Source organism: Meleagris gallopavo, chromosome 12 (genome assembly GCF_905368555.1).
Source record: "Meleagris gallopavo chromosome 12, MGAL_WU_HG_1.1, whole genome shotgun sequence".
Classification (NCBI taxonomy): Eukaryota; Metazoa; Chordata; class Aves; order Galliformes; family Phasianidae; genus Meleagris; species Meleagris gallopavo.
In genome coordinates this window covers 7,122,910-7,147,839 of record NC_139415.1, presented here as the reverse complement: position 1 = coordinate 7,147,839, position 24,930 = coordinate 7,122,910, and the positions used below count along the sequence as shown (strand labels likewise).

At 42.4% G+C, this 24,930-nt stretch overlaps 2 protein-coding genes and 1 long non-coding RNA gene across 3 annotated transcripts in view; 1 reads left to right on the top strand and 2 right to left on the bottom strand.

Annotated features, from left to right (window-relative positions):
- The window catches only part of NEDD4 (NEDD4 E3 ubiquitin protein ligase), a 50,692-nt gene extending 48,485 nt beyond the window's left edge, over positions 1–2,207 (bottom strand). Inside the window, exon 1 of the mRNA XM_085233641.1 lies at positions 2,108–2,207. Coding sequence (XP_085089767.1) covers positions 2,108–2,152 — 45 coding nt within the window. The 5' untranslated portion in view covers positions 2,153–2,207. The remainder of the gene's footprint in view (positions 1–2,107) is intronic.
- LOC146543546 (uncharacterized) lies at positions 2,205–6,667 on the top strand. Its single transcript, XR_014885793.1, has 2 exons — positions 2,205–2,538; positions 6,455–6,667. It is a non-coding gene; the product is annotated as an uncharacterized LOC146543546 (long non-coding RNA).
- Positions 6,668–8,387: 1,720 nt separating this feature from the next.
- RFX7 (regulatory factor X7) overlaps positions 8,388–24,930 on the bottom strand; it is a 50,986-nt gene continuing 34,443 nt past the window's right edge. Inside the window, exons 5-9 of the mRNA XM_085233656.1 lie at positions 21,762–21,888; positions 20,624–20,698; positions 19,833–20,040; positions 16,541–16,836; positions 8,388–15,566 (exon numbers count right to left, since the gene is read on the bottom strand). Of these exons, the coding sequence (XP_085089782.1) occupies positions 12,264–15,566; positions 16,541–16,836; positions 19,833–20,040; positions 20,624–20,698; positions 21,762–21,888 (4,009 nt within the window). The 3' untranslated portion in view covers positions 8,388–12,263. The remainder of the gene's footprint in view (positions 15,567–16,540; positions 16,837–19,832; positions 20,041–20,623; positions 20,699–21,761; positions 21,889–24,930) is intronic.

The following is a 24,930-nucleotide window of genomic DNA, read 5'->3' as shown; positions in this document are numbered from 1 at the left end:
ATCTGCAGAAGACAGCATCCCCCAGAGGGCAGCTCTCTGGTGACTGCTAAAGTGACAAACAGGCAGAAGCGGGATGTGGTTTTGTCTGTAAAGCTGCCACTACTGCTTTCATCCTCAAAACAGATCAAATGTAGTTTGCTGTTTTTGAGCTGTGTATTGCCTAGCTTCACATCTTCGTGCTATTTAGGTAATATAAGAAGAGCTGTGCGAAGTAAAGTCAGACAAGGAGCTAAGGACTCTAACATACAAATTATTAACATACAAATAATTATTAGGAATACACTCAGTCAAAAAAACCTGTCACCACTCACGTGAAAGAGCAAAACATCAGCAGTGCTGAGCCAGCATCAGGTAATGGGCAGGGGGAAGAAGGTGCGACACATAGGGCACTGCCTTCCTCTTTTAGAATTAATGAGATGAGAAAAAGTAATCATTTTAAGTGCTCTTAATGCTCTTTAGTTTTCTATACTCAGGTAAGGTGTAAAGGGAATATAGTTTGTAATTTACCTTTTTTTCTTTTACTTTCTGTATTTCTGCAATATAAGATAATTTTTAAAATAATGTGGCTATTTTATCCTGCCACTGCACACTAATGCTGTTAGAGCTTCAGAGGACACAGACTTCTGAGACACCTGCTACTCCTTTTTTTCTCCTTTCTTCCTTTTTCAGCACACGACCCCAGATGTCATTTCCCATGCAGTGTTAAAATAAAGCTCTGAACACAAAACTATTCGTTTTCAACACAGACCTTTCTAGTGCTCACCATTTCAATATCCTAGCGAGTCACAAGAAGTGCTGTGAGTAACAGAGAGATATCCATTTTACAGAAAACTGAACCAGAGCAATGAAGAACTGCTAGATTTGGGCACTGAAATTCAGATTCCCGAGCACAGCACATAAAATAAGCAGGTGTGCACAAAATAGCTTCAATTATGGCTTCCTCTGGAGCCCAGATTCTTCATCATCATTTTATTTGTGCCAGCAGCATCATATTAGCAATCCTGCATTAAGCACAAACCAGCCAACAACAGAACACAGAGATATGAAGCTGAGGCTCCATGCCAGCACCCAGGGCCAAAGCAGCAAGCTGCAGGTTTTCTATAGCCCCAGGGTCATTCACTCTGAACTGTGCGTGCAGAATCATACATGAGAGCTGGTCTCTGATCGTAAACAAAGGGCATTTCTCACATTTGTAACTTGAAGAGGCTTGGCTAAGGTTCTGAGTTATGGACAAGGATGGATCTGATGGATTTGTTACATACCCAAGCTCTGTCCCCATCCCCAAACAAAGTCTGTGTTCCAAGAAATGTAAGAAAGATGGGAAAATGCCAGCTTCAAAACACCTTCCCCTTAACAAGGGTGGCTAAAAAACGCCCAAGCTGAGCAAAATTTACAGGAGTAAAGCTGAAACAGAGCGCGTGAGGGCCGTGCCGTTAGCCCAGCTAGATGGCCTCCACGTCGCTGGCAACCATTAAGGGAGCAAAGGGCAGCGCAGCCCCGCAGCACGCTGTGGCAATTCTCTAGCACTATTCCAGCGCAACTGCAATCCTAAGAGGAAAACAAGCGATCTATGAGAGGTCCGTAGCTACTCCTCTGGAACAGCGCACGAATCACGACACAGTCACTACAGCACAGTACGAATAACGCCTCCGAGCGGCCCGGCCCGCACGGCGGAGCTCGCGGCAGCGTACGGCTCGGCTCCCAGCCTCCCGCGCCGCGTTCAGCACCAGCGGCGCCGTTTCTTCCCGACACACCGGCACCAAGCTCCCCGCGGCGCCCGGCGGCCGCAAACAAAGCCGCAGCCGCGGGCGGGACCCGGCGCCGCCTCCGCGCACGGCCCGGTAGCCGAGGAGAGCCGCCTCGGGACGCCGCCCCGCCGCTGGGCGGCACCGCGCCGAACCCCGCCCCGCCCGCGGGCCGCGGCCCCCGCCCGCCCGCCCGCCCGTTCTCTCCCTCCCTCAGCCCACCGCGGCCCGTCGCCGGAAGCCCCCCGCCCCGAAGGGACCCCCGCCCGGCCCGGCTCCGCGGGCTCCCCGCGCTCACGCCCCCGCCCCCCCCCTCGGCCGCCGCCCGCCCCGCGCGGAGCCCGGCGTCCCGCGGGCCTCACCTCCTCTCCGGGCAGCCCGAACACCTCCGCGGGAGAGGCCGCCATGCCGCGCACCGCCCGCCACGGCCGCGCCCCGCCCCCGGCCCGCCCGCGCTGCCGGCCCGCCCCCGCCTCGCGCGCACCCCTCCCCTCCGGCCTCCCGCCCCGCTCTGATTGGCGCAGAGGAGGAAGACGGCGGCGCCCCATTGGTCCTCCCTCCGCGCCCCGCCCGGAGACGCGCGCCGTGCTGCTGCAGGGGCCGCGCGGTCCCTGGGGCTCGTGCGCCTCGGGGCGCCGAGCCCTCGCGTGCGGGGAGGGCGGTGTTTGTCCGAAGCGTGCCCGTTATCCTTGTCGTTTCCGTCACGTGTCTTTTCTGCATCCCAGGGGACCGTTTGTGTTAACAAATAGAACTGCAGAGATTCTCGAGGAACGAAGAGGAAAACAGCGTTGAGGTGCGGATGGGATCCCGCGCACCGCGGTGACAGCGCGGCCTTCGGTGGGGCCTGGCGGAAGGAAGGGCCCCTGGTGAGGGAGCTGGTCTGGAGTCGTGGCCGGGCAGAGAGAGAGCCCAAGTGGCGAAACGAGCTGCCATGGCCAGCGTGGAGACAGACAGCCACGGTGTAAAGGCCTCGTGCTGTGTCGGAAGGAAGATCTGTGGCTGGTAGCAGCATGTCAGTGAGGGAGGACGCAGGTGTTGCTACTGACAGGGTGCAGGCAGCCCTAGGAGCACCCTGTACCCCTCAGCAGTTCCCCAGCTGCCTTTTGAAGGACCTGTTTCCAGAACGTGGTGGTAAGAGGCCTGAATTCATGCTGCCCTTACCAGAACTGTGCCAAGGCATCAAGCCAGGCACCCTGGTGAGAAATGTTCCCTGGTGCTGCCAGGCCCTGCCCATGGTCACACCTGGGCTTGGCAGGCAGCCCTGAGCAAAGCATCTGTTGTTCTGGGGATAGCAGGTCTTCAGCTCTAATTGGTTGGCTCTAGAGGATATGCAGTCGCTGACCCTCACGGTCAGTTGTGTCTTCTATTTAAAGCTTAGCTACAGTGGTTTTCAGGAAACAAGGCATTTCATGCCTCGGTTACATTCTGTGAAATCCTAGTTCACAAACTGGGGGTTGGAGCTTGATGTCCCTTCCAACCCAAGCCATTCTGTGACTCTATGATCACCAATAGGAAGTTAGTCATCTTCTCCAATGGGCCTTGTTGGTCCCTGGCTTGCAGCTTCTTGTCATCTGTTTATCTGCAGGATGGGTTGTCCTCCCAGTTTGCCAGCTGAGAAAATGAGCAGAGATCTGTTTCTGCCAACATCAGATTGTGCATGTCTCAAAGTGAATGTAGGGCATTATTTATTAAAGGTGGTATGAGTGCACTTAAACTGGTGAGGGCCAAACAAGGTGGCATTCAGACGTCTATCCTTAGTCAAGATGATCTAATGAAGATCTCTGTGGAGAAACCATATCTTCTATTAGACGAGCTGGTACCATTTGGGGAAAAAAAAGACCCAGACATTCTTCTGAGTAATTCAAAAGAAAGAGCCCCCTCCTGTTTCTGTGTGAGGCCTCCAGACATGCAATCCTTCAATCCAATTCCATTCACTTTCCTTACAATACCCCTTCATAGCAAAATTTGAGGCTTGTCCAAACTTAAATGGCTCCTGGGTGACTCTGAGCAAGGACAACCCACCTAACTGAAAGCAGGCACAATCTCCAGGTCACTCTGTGAAAGAGCTATTTGTTGTATGGTTGAACCTAGTGTTGATTAAGAAACTTCCTACAGCATGCTAGAAAAGCCGTATGGGTTTGTGGCATGTCAAGCTTGATTCTTTTTGCAATGCTGCCTCTTATACTTGGTTAGAAGACACAAACCATGTCAGACACTCCCAGAATTTTACAATTTTTTTTCAAAATTATATTGGTTAGTCTAATAAAATATACTATTTTATTTTTCCATATAAAGTGGTTATTACAACATTGCTGTCATGTGGCTGAACTCTGCACTGTCCATCTCTGCAGTCTCAGTCCCACCTTTTCTACACACCAGAAGCACATCTGAGGTGTTACTTAACAGAGCTGTTGCTCTGTTAATAGTGTTGTGAATAGTTTATTAGCACATTTTTTCTGTAAAACATCAAAACTTAAACATTAACTTCTGAGTAACCTATCATTTCAAGATGAAACAATGCCCCTTCTGAAATTTACAACAGGGCATTTGCACACTCCATTTTTTTAAGTTGTATGTTTTTTTTTATACTATATATAGTTTTATTTTGTTTCCATGAAAAGACCACAGATTATCCAGAACTGAAGTTATAGCATAGTTGAAAAACAAGGCCATCAGCAGTGGTCTGCTATCAGCGTGGCTTGTGCTTGGTTTGCTACCCAGAGGTACCCATATGCTGAGTTAAGATCTGCCTGCTTTTTCAGTGTAATCAAGAATCTTCAGTATCACAGTAAGCCTCTAGCAATTCACTTAAAAGAGAATAAACTTAAGTTAAAGAATATTCCCTTACTTAAAAAGAGAAGAAAATAAAATGCACTGTTTGTTAACAAATATTGAGTTCTCATATAAGATGTCTCTAGCATTTAATATTTTATGATCTTATGCAATTACAGACTAATAGGGGAAGAGAGCTCTTCTGAGAGATCTTCATTTTCTTTTTACAAATAATTTATTGTCGGCTGCACAGAATAACCCTGCATTTGGATCGTCTAAGTGCAATGGAATGCTTTATCTGTTTATCAAGACCATTAAAAACATATGAATATTTAATTTCATTACACAATCCCAATGGTGAGTTCTCATCTGGTAACAAAGAAATGTGATTTCTCTTGCCATCTAAATTAGCATTAATTGACCTGAAAGATTAAAAAAAAAAAAAAAAAGGAACTTAATTTTCCATCTCTTAGATGATAGCATCTAGACTGACAGACCAAAGGTATGGTCAGAATTGTATTTACATTTACAATGTTTGGTTTGCTTCTTTCTTTACACTAAATCCTTTTATGATCTAAAGACATCTGTACGTTCTAATACTGAACTGCTTTGAAGAAAAAACAAACACAAAGCTGTTTTTGTTGTTAAGCAGGAAATGAGGTTGTAAAAGAAGATTTGTTCCAGATTTCCAAAGGGTTATCGTAATAAAACAACCCTTAGCTTAAGAATACGTGTGAACAGTGGTCATGGTTAAGTTATAAAAGCTAGGACAATAAGTGACATCAAGGTATATCCTGGATTATTCAATGCAGGATACAGATTTGCTATAAGGGATTTTAAATCGAGTTAGGTAAATTACTTTCATTGCTCTTGCTTTAAACCAAAGGAATTAGAGGTAATTTTATTGCACTTAAAAACAAAACACCCATATGCAAATGATACACATTCAGATTTTTGTCCTATTATCTTTTGTTCTACTGAGTCATATAAAAGAAAATGTTATGATGATCCAGTCGTGGTGTCACAGTGACAGGTAAATGGCAAACTACATACAGGAGGGAATTAACAGAAAAAATATATATTGCAAGTGAGTCACTGCTGTGACTAAGCTAAGTAAATACCTATTGAGAGCATTGAAGTCTCAATTTCTCAACTATGGTGGCAGTGACTCACTAAGATAACTAATGTCAGAGAGTTAAGAGCCCAAAACCTAACATTCTTCTCAGCTAAACAATTAATTGCAAATTTGTGCTAGATAATAGATTTCAAACACTATGATAGCATGATGCAGTACTGATACTGATAAGATGAAAGCTTGCATTTTGAAAGCGAGAACTTCAGTCTGATAAAATGGCCCCAGACTGACTATTGTCCTTGCATTGCATTCTAACTGGGTAGGTCAGGTTGCTCTGAAAGTAATGCCTCCTGTCTGTTTCCATAGAAACTACAACAAAGAACAATGACACTGTTTGTTAGAGCAAATTCTCAGTGACAAAACACTTTTTCAGCAGTCACCACCACCATTAGCTATGCATTTTCACCAGCAATGAACAATAGCCTGCATGCCACACATAAAAATCTGCATCAGTGGAGGTGTCCCACTATTTCACATCTGCTACGATGGCAAAGCGGTGACACCATCACCCCTGCAGAGATCTCCGTCCCCTCAGAGAGCTGCAGACATCTACAACTCTCAATGGAGCGAGCGGTGGATGTAAGAAGGGAAAGATGTGCAGCAAGAAACGTTGTTCCTCATTTCTGTACCTCAAAAGTTTACAAGCAATTCAAAATGTCTCTGGATTGATGAGCAAACCTGCATAGTAATAACTGTAGAGGAGGTGGAAGGATATATTCATTTTGTGCACATGCATTTGAACAAAGCGGTAAACACTTGTCTGAATCACCACCACTGAGATGTTGTTTTTCTCTGTTTTCAGCTGGAGAGGTAGGAGCTGCCAGAACAGAAGCATGGAGGTGCTGAGCACCAGTCAACTGCTGTCATCATTCTAGCTTAATTCATCACCAGTGATCCCGTGGTTAACACAATCCTTGTGGCTGTTTATGGCCACAGCTCAGCCTTCCATAGTTAGAGAAGTAAGAACTTTCTGGACATTATGTATCTGAGTTTTTCTTTAAATACCTTGAGATTATCATCCTGTGTGCATGTGAACTAGTCCATACTAGCTATGCTCTGCTAGTAGCTAAAACATTGCCAAGATCAGAGGAAGCTACTTTTCTGAATGGGTGTGCACTCGTGCACTCCTGTCTTTACTCCTCTTTTTTCTTTCCACAAGTTGGAGTAGGTTTTAGTTACTCCATTAGCACAAGAATATCTATGTGAACAAGGCCTCTTGGACACGGGAGCTTTGACTCCCCTCTTCTGTGTATGTAAAGAGAGATTGTTTTAATTATCAAAGCAGTGTGAAACAGAAAGCACTTTGTCCCAGCCAGAAATAGTAATTCCTTATTATACACAGCTTTTTCAACAACACATTTCAGAATGCCCCCTCTTGTCTCAGGGCAAGCCAGAACTGACTCTGGGAACTAGTTATCACAGCCCTTGGAACAAGCATCCTGTTGAAGTACTGATATGGAGAAGGCAAGTTAAAGAGAAGTATTTTTGTTGGAGAAAGGAGTTGATGAGTGAGTTCTAATTGGGGAGTTTATAATAGAATACAGTTGTAGAGTTGTGTTTTTTGTCAGTTTGAGAAAACAAGGATATTTGAGAAGAGGAAGCCCAATACCTGTAAAATAAACATGCTGAGAAGCAGAGATTTGTCGGGACAGGCTGTTCAGCTACCCGAGGAAGGCTGCAGTGACCACAGCAGCTTCAAGTTCACTGAAAACTTGATTCTAATTTGCATCATGCGATTTACTATTACAGATAGGCAAAGTTTCAATGACAATAACTAAAAATAATCCTTTGAGAAGCAGCAGCTTATTAAAAAGAAGACGACAGTAAAGATGAGCTACAAGGCCAAAAATGGAAGTTTTTAATAATTGCTGAGCTGAGGCATTACCAGATATAGCAAACAGGTAGGCAGCCCCAGGGAGAACAGTCTCAGCAGGAGCCACGACAGAGCAGTTGGATATGTAGATGTTCCAAGGCAACCCACTGTGAGTACTTACGTCACTGGGAGGGTCTCTCTTGAATATTCAACACACATAGCAGGAATATCATCATCTATTAAGAACATTCTCTTGTTCTGTAACCTCTGGGTTACAAGTGTTCAGCACTATACATTTTCTAAGCAAATTTCTCATGTTCTCAGTTCACTTTTGACTGAACTAGCTTTGCTTCACTTGTGTATATATATATATATATATATGTGTGTGTGTGTGTGTGTGTGTGTGTATGTACACGTGTATATATAAAAATACTCGTATTTCCTAAAAGATTGGCAGCAAAATTCACCAATCCAGACATGAAACTAACACTCAGATCAGCATCCACATGGGGATGCCTGTAATACCGAGGAGCTACACAGAACTCTAAATAGCACAGCTATCACTACTGTGTTCTAGGGTTCTCAACCAAAATACTATTTTCACATTTGCTGGTAAATTTCAACTCAGACTCAACTGAAAGTTGAAGCTGGTGTTTTTTCCCCCCCAGATGTAATAGTATTACCATATGAGTAACTAAAAAGGGATAGGTGCAGAACTGGGGCATAAAGCTAACGAAGCTCTCTGAAGAGAAGATCATTCTGAGAGCACAGACTGCACAAGGTTTTCAAGACTCACTCGAATGCTCAGCTTTAAACCTGTGGCTGGGCTCAGGTCAGTACAACTCCACAGCTGTGATCAGAACTCTGTTTCAGGCCCGCCTCAACATACATTTCCCACATAAAGAAAATAATCTAGAAGTCATTTCAATATAAAATGTTTTTATTTTTGAAAACATTTAAAAAACAATTTTTGAGCACTTTCAATAAAAAAAATAACTGAAATGCTACTGCAATATTCAACTACTGTAGTTTCAGCAGTACAACAGACAACGAAACACTGCGGGAGAGAGGGAAAACTGGATTTCCTGCATTTAATGAAAATGTAGTACAGGGATTTTTTTTTTCCTTAGGGTGCAGTTAATAAAGCACGGTATAGTACAAGATTATTATATGAACCTTGGATGCACTGCACAAGAAATGCTTTCCTTCTTTTCAGTTCAGAAGTCAGTGCTTATTGCAATTATTTGCAAATTATTTACTTCATGAATTCTTATCATGATAAAATGATGCAAAAATATCTTTCAACACCCGAACAATAAAAAAGAATCCAAAAAGGAACATATTCAACAATAACTAAGCTGAATTAGTTAACATAAAAAAGTAAGTAACTTGTGAATAACTATGCTCACCTGGTTAACACTGAACCAGCTTCAATACAGCAAAGAATAAAAAAAAGTGGTTACAGGAATATATCTAGTACTGTACAAGATTAAGTCATTAACACACATGCACGTTTTGTGATCATGTATTAACATGGTGAAGCAAACTAAACTTGATTTTTCCTGCTGTAATATTCTCATTTAAGAGAATAAGAAATAGAAATATCTCATTGAGATCAATGCACATTGCTACATAAGACAATTTCACCTGTCACTTTTAATGACATTTTGCCTTTTAATAATGAAACACATTAGATTTTTTTGTTTTCTTTTTTGTGGGTTTTTTTAATTTGTTTTTATTATTTTATTTAAATCTGTTGGCCGTATTTGTTGCATTTATCCTAAGGAACGTGCCTGCCACAGGTTCAACAGAATATTAGTGCAATACATGAATCCAGATAGTTTGCTGGACTAACCAACCAATTTTAAAGTGTTTGCTGCAATACTGTACACAGTGTACAAGTTCACTAGTTTGTATATTTTAGCAAAAACTGCTATCAAAATTATTTATCATCTTATTTGGAAGCCAATTATGTAAACAAGGGGTCAGACCTGTCTCATCTTCTTCGTTCTGGAGTATCTGACAGACAGGCTTCCATTTGCTAAAATCATGGAATCTTCCTTTGGGTATTGCATACTTTGGTGTGCAGTAGTGCTCTGTCTCAATGTAAAGAACTAACAAGCACTAAATACAGGGACCTCATAGAATATCAGTTATAACACCAACACAAAAACACTGCTAAGAGGACACATCCCAATGTACAAAGCTGTGTCTGTGCCTTGGATTTCACTTGAAAGAACCCTTACCAAATAGAACACTTCTTCAGTTAAAGATACATTTGCTTTAAATCCACTGATCACAGAATATTCCTGCTAATTAAACCACTTGCTAGGTTCAAAGTAATGCTTGTATTTAAAAACAATGTAAAAGGTACTTTAAAAACCTTTGGTGACTGCTGCATAATTTAGAGAGCATCAGCTTCAAATCTACTCTTGTTTTAGTGAGAACTCTTCTGAAAAACTAGTGAAGTTAGGTGAGAACTTATTTACACCAAGCCCACGTCAGTCTCAGCACCATGGGGGCCAGGCCAGCAATCATGCAGACAGCCACAGCACAGATGGAGCTCGAGTTCTCCCCCACGCTCCACGTTGGAAAGCAGGGTTCGTATGTTCACTGGCACTTCACACGGGGTCAGAAAAAAGAAGCGCTGAGTGTCTCAGACCCAGCCAAGTCAACAAAGTAAGAGGATGGTGGGCCATATCTCTGGCTAAAGGCCAAAGACAGGTATGCAACTCCAGCCCTGCCACTGGCAACTTGTGCCTCAAGGAAAAATGGTTCCAGCCTTACTGCAGACACCTAAAAGAACCCTACCGTGCAGTTTTTAGACTCCTAACCTGTTCCTTAACTAACTTAAAACGGTGACTTAAACCACACCATTGCATATCCCTACGTTTCAAGGAGCAACCCAAACTCTCCAAGTCTTTTCCTAAGCAAAAGCAGCAAAACTTCCGATGCAAGCACAGTGAAATCACGCTCCCTGCAAGGCGCTACAGTTTGTCACAACAGTTTTGTCCCTGAAGAAGCAGCCACAGACTGGTGGTCAATCAGGGCAAGAGAAGGCATGATACACCAGCACCTGAAGTGACAATGCAGCAGCACAATTCAGATCAGCACTGCCAAAAAAATTAATCAGTACTGAGATCAAGTCCTTAGCAAAAACTGAAGAAATAAATGACCACTAAGTCACTTCAAAAAACAAAACTTACAAACAAACGATAATCTGAGCATCTATTCCTTAATAAATCTAGGGGGGGCTTATTGCGCCTTCCCGTTCATAAATTCATAACCTCTTATTCAAAGAAGGAATGCAAGAGAGGAAAATGTCTTCTGCTCTGCTTTCAGTTTCTCAGTTCACAAGAAAAATAACCAATTTTACACTAAGCTTAAGGGATGGTACTGTAGCATTCTCAGAACAACTATTTCTTAACAGCCTGATTCTGCAAGTCCTCTTTCTAGCATCAGGACCATGGCTGGTCAAGCACCTCTCTTTTCATCATCAGAGAGACTCGTGCCATGCTGATAAAGCAAAAGGCCTTTTTTTTTTTTTGGTTTAAGTCAACTGGTGAGTTAGAAGTTTAAATTCCATTTTCAAAGGGGGGTAGCTAAGGGCATGTAACAAAAATTAGATTCATCAGTCCTCTCAAATCATTCAGTGAAAACTGAATTCAGGCTTCTAAAACCAGTAAGCACTTTTAAAATAAATTTTATCCAAAATGAGATCACATCTATAAAGTGCCTGGCAGTATTATGGCTCTATACAAAATATTTTTAGATCCACCACATTTTATAATATTTTAATCATCTTTTATTTAAAAGAGAGCAAGACAGGCTCAACCTACTGAAATATAGAGGAAAGAACATCTTCCTACACTCTCCACTGTTAGAAAAGAGCAAACTTAAAAACGAATCTTTAAAAATAGTATTTCAATGAGCTCTAGCAGCTCTTTTTTAAAAAAGAGGGAAGATATCACATCACTTCTCTAGCTTCGATAAATAATTAAATAGTACCTATCATTTTAAAATAAGGTGTTATGCCTAGATTAAACCTCAGTGCTAAAATCTTTTCTCACAAATTTTGCCTGATATAAAAGCGCTGAAGTGAGAACTAAAATACCAAGTACAATGTCAGAAACATTAATGGACAACGTAACTACATAGATCTCCTTTTCTTAAATAAAAAATTAGTGCATCTTTCTTTTTCTTTGATCATGCCCGTTTCCTGTTATTTCTTCTATCTCTGCGTCTTACTAGAGATATAAATGGCACAGTTCACCAGGCAGCACGTACTCACGATAGCTACACAGTGATCAGGCACCTGCGTGCCCCCTGGTTCACTTGTATCCACTGCCCATCCCCTACATACCTGCAGGCACCCTGCATTTCAGACAGAGGTCAGTATGAACCACGTATTTAGAAGTAACGAGCAATACTTAGTATGGAAAGCCTACCTATGAGCTCAACTTAAAACCCTCCTGCTGCCTCAACCAGAGCTAGCTATTGTTGCTAGCTATTAACCACTTATTTACTACAACGAGAAATGCTGAATGGGAAACACTATCAAATTAAAAAACTAATACTGGTTCTTCGATAGCCCAATCACCTTCAGAGATTTGTTTTCAAATTGGTAAGACTGCCCTTCCTCTGCTGAAGAATGAGCAACTGGTACAGCAAACTTTTTTTTTTTTAAATGCCACAATACATAGCAAGTGTTTCTGCTGCAGGAGGCACTTCCATTAAGACAAATACAATACGTCTGTCTTTCATATACAGTGTGCTACATACATACTATAAAACAATATTAACCCAGCATTTCAACAGCAGGATGATCCTTGCTCTCCATCCACTCAAAACCTGATGTATTAATTGAGTTCATGGATTCATTGCAGATTTGTTGAAACAAGGGGTCATTTTTTAATTCCTCCAGTGTAGCATCATCGTCTTGTCCCTGCTGACGACCTGGATCAAACAGTAGATTTGTGTCTAAAGTGTTCAGATCGTTAATGCTGCCTGAGAGTTCGGAAGACAACCTGATGTCGCTGGAAAAGACAGATGTAACGCTGAGATCTGATGCCACCTGATTCACCAGCTGCTGGTTTGTTGGCAGACTGTCCTCCCCTAAAAGGTCTTTTACAGTGCTGCTAAAATCTAATTGCTGTTCTCCGATGTCTGATTGTGCTTGGTTATCTCCAGAAGAAAAACTGATCTGATCGGTGCTGCTTTTAGTGAGGTAATTTGGTGTTTGGAATTCATAAATTGAAGTGCTGGAATTGATCATATTTTGCGGGTTGGCACTAGGAAAAGCAGTGGACGTCTCTAAAATCTGAGTGAGATTCATCCTGGCCGTGTAATTTGACGGCATGTTGTTCATTCCCAAACCTCTCACTGCATCATCGCTGTCAGAATCAAGTTTGTTTAACAACACATTGGTTATTTTTTTAGCGTTTGTTTGTTTCTGAAGAGATGGGAAGGCCGTCTGCATCATCACAGTCAATGGGACTGACTGGCTTCTCTGCGCTATATTATTGGCATTAGTGTCTGCATGGATATTAGTAAATACGTTGTGAACTTCAGGAGTCACTGGACTTCCAAAAGGTGCCAGGTTGGAGCGTGGTATATTGGAAACAGGGTAAACGGTGCTCCCACTGAGATTGCGCTGACGATGGACAGCAGGGCTCACGCTCCGGCATCTCAGGCTGTTATTGAGAGAGGAACTGGCTCCTTTGTTGTCCAGAGGAGCAGGAACTGCAAAGCCCTCCTGCTTGGTGGTGCTACTTACGGGAGCTGCCTGGTGCTGCACAGGTGAAACAGGAGTCACGCGACCAAAGTGAGTATCGTGGTGGCGTGGCTGAGATTGGTACGACTGGCCAGGAACTGCAAAAGCATGAGGTTTCCTGAAGCGATCTTCCACTAGCTCCTGGTAGCTTGTAAGGATGCCATGGTTTGCAACCGACGAATTGCTAACACCGCTGTACCCGTTGTTCATCCACTCAAGTTTGGTTTTGTCAGGGTGGGTAGCCATAGGCCGCTGCATTGGCTTCACAGGGCTGCTTGAAACAATGCTGGCATCGTGGTAAGCCATACTGGAGCTTATGGGAGTAAATGCAAATGGGTTTCGGCATTCCACAGGACTCGGAGGAACACTACTGCTGCAGTTTGAATGTGGTGTGCCAATGGGTGTGTGCCGGCTGCTTCCTAGAGCACTGTCCACAGGAGTCGTCTGAGCCAGCCTGGAACAGGGGCTCTCGCGTGACACGTTCTGAGATCCAGCAATCATTTCAGAGGTGGGTGTCGGGGTTGGGGTAGGGGTGGGAGTCGGGGTAGGGGTGGGAGTGGGAGTATGAATTGGAGTGCTGTTATGGATCGAATGGTAAAAATGTGTGCTGCTTGGGTGGGATGACACAGGAGCTCCTTGAGCTGCTGTCTGACTCTGAAGTGCCATTCCTAGACAGCCACCGTAAGCATGAGAATTATTCATTGACATCTGCTCCTCCATGAGCACCAGCTCCTCCACAATGCTGTCCTGGGTTAGGTCATCATCAAATGAAAAGAAGTTTTCATTTGACTGAGGGACTGTATGTTCAAATTCTTTCAGCTCAGACTGCAGAGGTAACTGGTTTGAAGACTGTGCTTGTATTTGACCCAAGGAGGAGTCCTGGATCTGGCTCTGTAACTGCTGGTTGTACACATCCTGCTGTATACCCTCACAGTGCACTGGCTCCCATGCAGTCTCCTGTAAGTCACTAGAGTCAGAGTGTCCTGCAATAGTCATAACACTGATATCTTGCTGCTGTTCACAATTCACAGATGCAAAATCAGAAGTTTTGGTGATATGGTGCCACGCGTTTGGGTTAAAGCTGCCATCAGATTTTGAATCACTTTCTATAATAAACATGTTTCCTTCCAATTTCACTTTTATATCTGGAGATGATGCTGATGCAAGCTGCTGTTCTAAAGTAGAATCACTGGTATTTAAATCAGCGCTCAAAGAACAGTCTGTCACTAAGTCTGCTGGAGCTGCAGAAGGTACAGGTACATTTACAGGTACCTTGCTGGGAACTTGAACAAGTGTGGTATTGTCACTGTTAGCTAATGATACAACCTTTGGAACCTTCGTAACACTGTCTGCTTTTGGACTCTCCTCAGCATTACCAGCTGAAAGCTGCCCCACCAGTGGTTTCTTGACAGGTGGTACCTGGGAATCCTGAAGCATAGAGGGTTGTCGCTTTCTTGGACTTTTAGTGCATATTTTGTCTTTAATTGAAGACTCACCAGTAGGAAGTGAATCAATGCTGGTGCTGGACAAGTTGTGACTGGCAACAGAGAGCTTTAGGGTGCTTTGATTATTGCCTGCTGAAGAAACCGGTGTGATCTCATTGGACTGCATCTTGTATTTGGTCCCTGCTTCTTCAGCTCCCTGATCACAGCCCTTAACTGGTTTTGCCTCCACGACACCATCAGCTGAAACCTTCACAGTTGCAACCTCAAAATTAATCTGTTGAGCAGGAGGCAGGTCAGGGGTTGCCTTTATGGATTTAGATGTGTCAGAGCTCTCCTGGCCCTGTACTGGGTTCTCATCCAGCAGTCCTTCTGGCTCCATTTTGATCTCAACTGCAGATGCAGCTACAACAGTGCTAGGCTTGGATCCTGGAGACTGAAGTGAAACAACAGAACCATTTTTGATCTGTGGAGTAGTCCTCCCTTCTTCCACTGCTCCTGCACTACTATTAACTGAAGGTGTCTGTTTGACGGGCACATTGCTGCTGCTTGGGGCAAGAGATATTGCTGTCATTTTTACCACATTTAAGGAATTCACGTGTGGAGCTGGCACAACAGTCTTGATTGGGCTACTGGTAAAAAGCACCGTTGTGGGAGAGCGGATGGTGAGAGCACTGGTATTTGCTGGCTTCGGTAAGATCTGTGGGTAGCGATGTCGGGCAGAGCGGTCACCAACTGGGCTGGCAGGAACGTTCTGGGGAGTCTTTGGTGACTGCTTGACTGATTGCATGTGCTGAGTGACCACCTGAACATTGAGTGGCAGGACCTTGTTGTCAGATGATCCCATAGGACTTGGAGATGTCACCAACTGCCTGGTCCTTGGCACCTGTTTAGAGAGAAAAAGAAACGTTGTGGCAATGAAGCAAGGAAGTCCCCAAAGTCCACAGACCAGTCCATGCGTTTCAAAGATTAAGGACAACACAACTCAACACACCAAAGTGTGTACACCAGCAAATGTCATTTCAAAACAAAGCGAGCTCTTTGACTGCATGCAAGGCAAGTGATATGTCTGCCTACAACTGGTAGATATGAGGATCAATTTTTAAGGTATGCCTTTAAGGCACTGGTCTACACACTGCTCTGCTCTTCTACTAATCAAAGGGTTATTCTCATGTAGTTCTTCGCTAACTGGAACCAAAGACAGAAATACAAAGGATGAACAGAGGAGACAGAAATACAAAGGATAAACAGAGGAGACAGAAATACAAAGGATAAACGGAGGATGTGTTCAAAACTACTGATTTTCAAGATTTCAAAATCAAAAGCAAGTAGAGTATTAATAGCCCTTATCTACTGAAATAAACAATACAGCTAGTGTCCTAAGAATAAATAACCTTCCTCCCAATCTTGTTTTCTATGTCTAAAAGACAAGGAAGTCCCATATTACAGATTTCACACAAAATTAAAATTGTTGCTGGCACTAAATCCACCAGGCCAATGCAAATCAATTTAGATTCTAAATGAGATGGCTCAGTGACCCACATGACCTGTAGACTTTCCCATCTGGTTAAATTCATCTCAGAGTAATTATTCCCACACAATCTAAATTATTGCTAGCTGAAATTCCTCTGTCATTGACTTCAAAGATGAACTTGGCCTATATGATGTGATCAGAATTCTGCTGCCTCTTATTGCTAATTCAGTCATACTGTTATACCAGTTGCTGAGACAGAAAAAAAAACAAGGGATTCAAGTCTGAACAGAAACCGTATTTTCATCCCACTGACACCACTGGTTAGCTAGGGGCCATTTTCAGTCCTTTCCTAAGTTGATTTCTCAAGAGAACTGCTGGAGAATTACCGGTATTGGGCTGGGGACAGCTGCCACAACAATGCCAATGGGCTGAGGAGACAGAATTGCAGGACTTCCATTAGATATACTAGTTACACCATTGGTTGCGGTGCCTTCTGTTTTCTTTGCTGGAGACTCTCCTGGCAAAGGAGACTGCAGTTTCTGTTCTTGCTGCTTCTTCTGGATCTTACGCTGCAGCTGCTGCTTGGCATCAACAGGAGATGACAGAGTTTTCACTTGTGGTTGAAAGGAATTGCTTTCAGCAGTAGGTATAAAAGCTGAGGGCTGGGGAATCCCTTTTATTCCTGAATATAAAAGAAGAAGAATTAATTATAACAACATATTCCCTGTCTGCTGTAGTGCCACATCTGTATATCCAGCTGCACAGATACATGACAGGCATTTCCACAACCGTTCAGTGAACATCTCACCCATGAGAGCATCTCATACTCAGTTCTCCTCAGTGTTTCAGTTTCTTTCCACATTTGAGGCAAAGTCTCTCCCCGTTAAGCAAGCTGCATGTTAGCTGCTAAGTACTGGCATCTTGTTTCTAGTAAACCCAAATAACAACTTTTGTTTCAGCAAAATCTAAAAGCAATGCATTTCATTTAACTGACAGTAGAGGGCAGTGGATATGTTTCAGATGAACCTTTAAAATTCATCATCTACCACATTTTTGTTTTGTTATCTGTACTGAAAGCAGTTTTAAAATCTTTCCAGAAAGCCTTTGTGTCACAAAGGAGCAGCTCTGAAAAGAGGGTATCTGCATGTAATGCCAGAATGGATCACATCCAGTCTTTGAACAGTGAAAGAAGGGCAAGAAGAAAAGTGACAAGGGAGAAAAACAATCAATCAGAACCATTTTAAGGGCAATTATTTGTGTTTAGATACCCAGTATGTGTTCAGCAACTGTCTTCTGGTAGTCCACCCTCCCAGCAGCAGCCTGCATGCACCAAGAGAGCTTGAACACTGCAACATCTCCACTTTATGCTTTCAATTCCTTCTTCACAGAGCAGTGAAATGCCCCAGTGTATTGCAATTACTGGCAAATAAGTGACCTATGTGGGCTGAATATTGAATTTATTTAAAAAAAAAAAAAAAAAAAACACAAAAAACCCACAGCCTTACATTTGAGATTAAAAGCTTTTTTTCCACAGTTAATAGACAGTGACATTGTAGTTCCTTGCAATAATGAGGAATGCAAATATCTTATTTGCCATTCTAGACCATAGAACCTCTCCTGAAATGACTGCCCACAACGCACTCCAAGCCCCCTAGGGATTCACTGGAAATAAATGCCCACTTCCTGGAAGCACCAGCTTCTTTTGAAGGAGTAAAGGGAGGGAAGCTACATGAGTCAGAGAGCTATACATATATATCCAGATTTCCTCCTGGCAGCCAAAGAAGAAAAGCAATGACAATCAAGAACTGTCACCATCACCTGTCAGTTCCAAGCTGGAAAAAAAAAAATCCATAAGGAGGAAGAAAATGATCCAGCATGATCCAATCTTCAGCCCTGGCCATCAGTCTCCATTTGAAATTCCAGTCTCAAGCCAATAGATTTGCCTTGGTTCAAAACATTTTCCTAAATAAGCCTGAGCAGAACTTCTCTGAGGGAAGTTGGAGGGAGATGTTGTACATGTGAATTTTCCTCATCTTTCACTGTTGTAAAGTACCACACACACACAAAATATCTATAAATGATTAAATAACGAATTCTGAGAATGATGGGAATGTAAAAGTAGATGTAAAAATGACATCATGTGCAAGCTTTTTCAGAGACTGAACACAACAGGTATTCCTCTGATGTAGCAAAAGTACAAATAAACCCCTCTCTTTACCTTGAAGTCAGGTGCTGGAATCTGTCACACAACTGACTGCAGAAGGGCTCTTAGAGCCCCTTAAACCCTTACTTCTAAGATGAAGAATTTAAACAAACACTGATGTGGTGGTGTTACTACCTGACAAAGATCAAACATTTCAGGAAAATTTGCATCTGACATACCAGAAATGCTGATAGGAAAATCTGCTCTAGAGAAAACGGAAACAGATAATTGTTTTCAGATTAAGACAAGCTATCAGAGAAACACAGCTACATCAGCAGCACGACTACAGAGCCCCACTATACTGGCCCAAAACCCAGATGAAGTGAAGTACAACTCAGTACAATTACTCAAATACTGAAAACTAGCAATTCCTTTGAGTGCTTTCTAATACCCGCGTCCTCAACAGAGGAGTTGTAGAAAACCACAGTATCAGTTTGGGAAGACAGGTTTTTCCATCCAAGTTCCACCTGCAATTACTGCAGGCTGTCTCCCAGGAATCACCAGTCAGCTGCTGACAGCACTGCACACACCTTCCTGCCTTTGGTGCAGCAGATGCTGATAGGAATGGGCCAGGATGGACTAGAAGACCCAAATCCTGTCTGCTTACACTCACAGATTAACTCCTACTTTTCATTACCTCAGAGAACATAAGCTAGAAAACTGATTTGAACAAGACCACCCAGATTCATTTCATTAATTATTTACTTGACATAGGATTTCTTGCTTCAATTTTTCTGTTGCTAAGGTGTTTACTCAACTGTAAGCACTTCTAGAGAAGTAATCAGGTTTCCAAAGTCTTCTAAGTGATCAGACCCCAGATAACCTATGGTTCAGACTGACTGTTGTTATATTGTCACTTCAAGGCCAATCGAGACTTCCCCTCCCTCAGGTAGTGAGCTGCTCCCAAGAAACACAACTCTGTTTTGTAAGACATTTATACCCCCAGTCTTTAAAAGAAGACTATTAATGTGAACCTAAACTTCAGCAAAAGATTGTCAAACAGATGACAGTGACACAAAGTAAACCTCAGAGCACGAAAGGCTAACATCACAAAATAAATCTGAAACCACTCTTTCTTTTCATCTCTCTATGCAGCAAGAAAAGAGTTTACAGCAACGTGGATGGAAATAATGTAAATGCATCTGCAAGACTCAACTGGTGTCACTGTTTATAAAGTTTGCCCTGAAAAGAAATGCTTCTTCAGAGATATTACCAACACGGTCAACAAAGGACTAAGCCATCCCTCCTCACTTCAGCTAACACTCATGGGAGAAGACAAGAACAACATGACCTGAACCAGGATACATTCCCACTCAGAGCAGGGAAGACAACATGCATCAATCCCTAATGGTCCATGACTGCCCAGCCACCTCTCCACTCTTTCTTGCCACACCAGGTAAGACTAAAAGAAGTCCCTCCCACTCACACTATGTTACTCCAAGGAAAGAAATTCCCACCAATTCAGAACTCATTACCTGCTGGTGCCCCTGCCATTACAGTTAAAGCTGCCATTGACTTGGTACCGATGTAGTGACTTTTGACAAGGAAACGAGCCAGTTCCAAGACTGTATCAAAAGGCTGGCTGAGCACTTTCTGGGCCCACTCACAAACAAGCCGGCAGGCTGCAGAGACAACTTCCTCATCAGCACTTTGTAGCTGTCCAGATGGCTCTGTCCCATCCAACTAAAACAAAGAAAGAAGGTTACTTCAGTAATTGAACATTATTGAAGAGCAAAAACAAGAAGAACACAGAGCAAACGATGATGAGAAACATGCAAGTTGAGTAATTATGTTCACATACTTCCATGAAATTGGGAAAACAAGATCACAACATCAGCAGTGTTAAAAATGAAGCATTATTGCTTGTTTCCAAAGGTGCTATATGGAGCTGACTTTTCCAGAAGAAAATGAGTGAAGATACTAACATTCAGAGCACCTGCAGCTGATTCTCCCTACATCCATTGTCTTATCAATTCAGCAGTCATTTACACAGGAACTGCTTCTTTCACAGGAGCTCCTCGATGCTGAATTATTATTTTAAATATACAGTAAAACCAAAACAGGATCAGAGTTAAAAACCATAGCATTAGCATTCTCTACGAATTTGACAGAATCACCAAACAATAATTCAGAAGCTGAGCACTGTAAAGAAAACGTTAAGAACTACACAGCTTTTTAATTTTCTTTAAAAACTTCAGATTGTAAAGATAACATAATAAATGTTAATTTGCACAAACATGCATGAATAAGCAAATATATACCATACCCCATCTCCAGTTTTATGAAAGTCAAGGTTGGGCAGTGTTGGCATATGCACAAAAGCCTTCTTCCTCAGTCCACTGTAGCAATATGTGATCAAGAATTAAGGTCTACATGACTTCTGCTTGTTAGCTGGGGGTAAGGAGGTAGAGCAGTAATTCCTCCAATACTTCTCATCTGCAAACTCATCAAGAGATCTCAAATTTAGTGCCACTAGTACTATAAGCTGGCTTTTTTCCACAGCATATGCTCTGACTTCTTCATACTGGCTGCCTATTAGCTGATGGCTAATCTATGCCTTCATGTAATTGTGTATTGCTTCACCCTAACAACATGTTTACCTACACTATGACATCATCAAATTTCTGGGTACTTCAGGCTTCCTAATAAGTTACAGCTAAACAGGTACTATTTCTGCATGCCCTCTGGGATGGACTATTTCTCTACCATGGGTAAGAAAGAAAGGAAGGAGATTTCAAGTCCAGGCACAGGCAACAAGACTGCAGTCAATGGAGAGAGGAAGCACTTCCCATCCTAGAAGCTATTGCTCTAAACTGTCTTTCCTATTTCAGGAGGTCTGCTCCATGCAATGAAGAAAGCAGGCTCTCCCTTTCCCACTGCAGGACAACTCACAGGTAAGTGCCTTCCAAGTCTGAAATCAGCTTTTTTGGCTGCTTCCCAGTTGTCCTCTACTCTCCTTCAAACCATGGATTGAGGAGGTGTAGTTTTATCAAAGATCTGTAGAACCTCTTAAAGATCTTTGGCTTTACAGCCAACTTCTAAATTACTGGTGTGCACAAGTATAATGCAATGAGAGCAGAAACGTTTTGATAATTGTGAATTCTACTAATAAAGTATTAGTTACTGCATATATGTGAGGCAAGTTCTTTTACTCCAATATCCCTCTTTACACAAATTGATATGACTCCTCTGGCTCCTTGCAATTAAGCATTAAAACCCAGAAAGACAGTATAAGCTATATTTACCTTATGACTTAACGCTATAGTGATTAACAATTTTTTAAGAATTTTGGGAAAGTGTCTGCATTTTTTTTATTTAACATTGCTTCTAAATTTAGCTGATAATTAAGCCATAACGGCAGATGTTCTCCAGGCAAGTGCAGAAGTTACTGAGAAGTGTTCTAGCAAAGGATATTTTGATTTGCCTCTTGTGCCTAGACGACGAGCCTTCATATTTGGAAAGACGTTTTTCATTATCTTTCCAAAGTCAGCAGCACTTAATGGGTGGTAGCCAAGATTGTCACAATAGCTCCTGCAACAAAGAGAAATAAAACGTGAATGGAAGCAAAGTTAATACAAAAGGCCAGTTTACATCTCAGACTCCATCAAAGAAAACACTCAAACCTGTCCATATTTAGAATCACATATAACATTAATGAAGCTATCCACAACGAACTGAATACATTAAAAATGTATACACAGAGCTATTAATACCATAGCTTTTGCCTTGTTCTCTACTGAGTTCAAAGACAAGTCATGTGAAGATTTAACAAGTAGTGGCATTAACTAGAGCACAGTTAAAATATACTCCATAACTTAGTCTCAAGTTTATGCTTCAATTCATTTATTTTAGGACACAATAAAGGCAGTGACATTCTCTAGCCAGAAGTATGGCTCGAGTGTGGTAAGGCCTGAAGTCCTGCAGGAATATTTGGTCAGCGATTTGTCTGTGTCCAGACAAAGATTCTGCATACACAACTGCAACTTAATAGAGCTCAACTGAACTGAATTTAATGAAGCATATCTTCCCATAGAACCAGCTTCGTCTTTATACGGCTAACAGAAACATGTACTGAGGAGTTAGTCCTCTTACTACTGTACAAGCAACTATCTGCCCACATTGAATTGTAAGGTCTGTTTACAGGCACCCTTATTTTAATTAACAGACCCCAATTAACAGATTTTAACTGCCTCTGCGTGTGTAGATGTGTTCATCTTCATATAACTAAGTATACCAATCTGGTAACAGAAAAAAAAAGGCAACAAAAGACCTAATTTTGCCAAATTCACTGTTCTAATAAAATGGGCATCATTGTCTGTCTAACACTCAAAAACAGCAGGAGTTTTGTTTCAACATCTATTCATCTATTTCAATGCCTGAGATACTTAAAAAAAATATCTCCTTTAGGCAGAGAACAAATATTGTTCATTTCACTGCAAAATGTGAACGTTCTGGAAAATCACAATCATGTGAAAGCAGAAGAGAAAAATGTAAACTGCTCTGGAAGGTTGATCTACATAGCAAATGCTTAAGGCTGCACAAATACATGAACACTACTACATATTGACTTTTGTTCCAAGTGCTGTGTGGTATTTCACAGATGTTAGCATGCTCAGGCCCAAAAACATACAGTAAAAACACTCTCATTCAGGCTTCCTGTGGTCAGAGTCAGCACCATAGCAATGACCTCTTTTTCTCGAGAGGTCCTGAAAGAAATACACAAAACCAAGCTATCTCTGAAAAAGAGGAGTGATTGTATACAGTTCTGTGTGGACACCACAGCAAGACAGCAGGAAAACAATCACTTCATACCCACATTGCCCACTGCAATAAGTGGGATGCATAGAGCCAAATATATCACTGCTCATCAAGGGAGAAAGAACAAAAGGAAAAACATGATTCCTGAAACAGAAGTTTCACTCCCAGCATCACCTGGCAAAAACAGTAACGATTAGCAAAAATGTTTGCACCTAAGAAGGCCAGATGACCAGATGAAAGGTCTTCACTGAAAACTGTAGCAGTATAAAGAGTAGGATATAGTTTTGAGGTACTTCCTCTACGTTTCCTCTATGCAAATACTGGAGCAGGTATCTTCTGCTTTCACCTTGGCTGTACGTAGGTATCTTCCATTTGGGAAACTCCACCATAAATGTCATGATTTTGCTGATGAAGAGCAATGCTTACACTAATTGCTTCTAACATTACCCTACAGAGCTTGTGCACCCCTCGCTCTCCCTAGCTCTGTCCAAAACAAAGGCTGCCCAGACTTTTGTTTCTCCCTCCAAAATGCAAAAGCAAATGCAGTGTAGTTCAGATGGTAACTCCCCCTAACCTTCACAACAACAGTGACAGACCACAGGAAAAGAAGCTGTCAGTGGCTGTGGAAGCTCCACCCTTGGAGCATCAGAGACAAATTTGAGTGGGAAAGGTGCTTGGTAGGACTTCAAACACCAGCCCAAGACAGGCTCAGTAAAGCAGGCTACTCGAGGCTTTGCCCATTCAGGTGCAGAAAACAGGCAAAGATGTTTCATGTCCTCTTTGGGCTACCTTCTAATATTTGATTTTCCTCATTCATAAATTATCTGAATAAGGCCCATGAAACGTCAGTGTCAAATCCCACTTTCACTCAGGGGCTGGATCAGGTAACTCCAGAAGTTTCCTCCAACCAGTTCAAGTTTCTGTATCAGATTCCAGGAAAATTTGTACCCAGTGTTCATTTCAGTGCATGCAAGTCACAGCATCTGGATTCCACATTTGTTCCTTTGAAGTTAATACAAACAAATACTTCTCCTGCTTTCCTGCACCTTCTTAGGAATTAAGTCACTGCTTCATGCATAGTGGTGTCCTAGACAGGTCTCTCTGCTTTTTCGTTTTGTTAAATCTTGCATTTCACCAAGCTCTGTTGGATTTTAAGTTTCCCCTGAAAATTCCTAGAAGGAGGTCCCTGTCACTTACTGATACTGATTACAGGCCCTGAAGTCTCAATTACCAAGTAAAGGAGGGCTCTCCAAATTCCTCTGCTGTAGTCAGCAGTATCTTTGACTGAAATTCGACAACGTCAGCAAAATAAAACCTTAATCGTGCTGGTTTGCTACCAATCAATGAACTTTAAAGTTAAAATTATTCCCTCTCCAGGAAAATAAAAAAACAAATAGTTCCTCAAGTGAAGCACATCTGTTTCAAGACAATTACTCGCTAGCAGCAATAAACATAGTTATATGGTCCCCTTGTATCCACATTCGGAGTTTCTGCAAGACTGTGATTTCTGAACTATTAGTATCATGTAATTTCAGTTTTCAGACAGATCATTCCACATGGCCCCTCTTCCTCCTCCTGCCTTGGCTGAGAATCCTACATGTCCATCTATGATCTCTCATTGACTTGAGAGCAGGAATTTCTTCCTCCCCTGAAGCTCTTATCTCTGCCACTTGCACTCTTGGCACACACTGAGCCCAGGAGCTGCTGTGCTTATTTCAAGGGTGGGTGGGGAAAAAAATGGGGGATGGGCAGTCTACACAGAGACCAGAATGACAATGGACTTGTGATTGCCTATGTTCCTTTGTACAGAGCTCC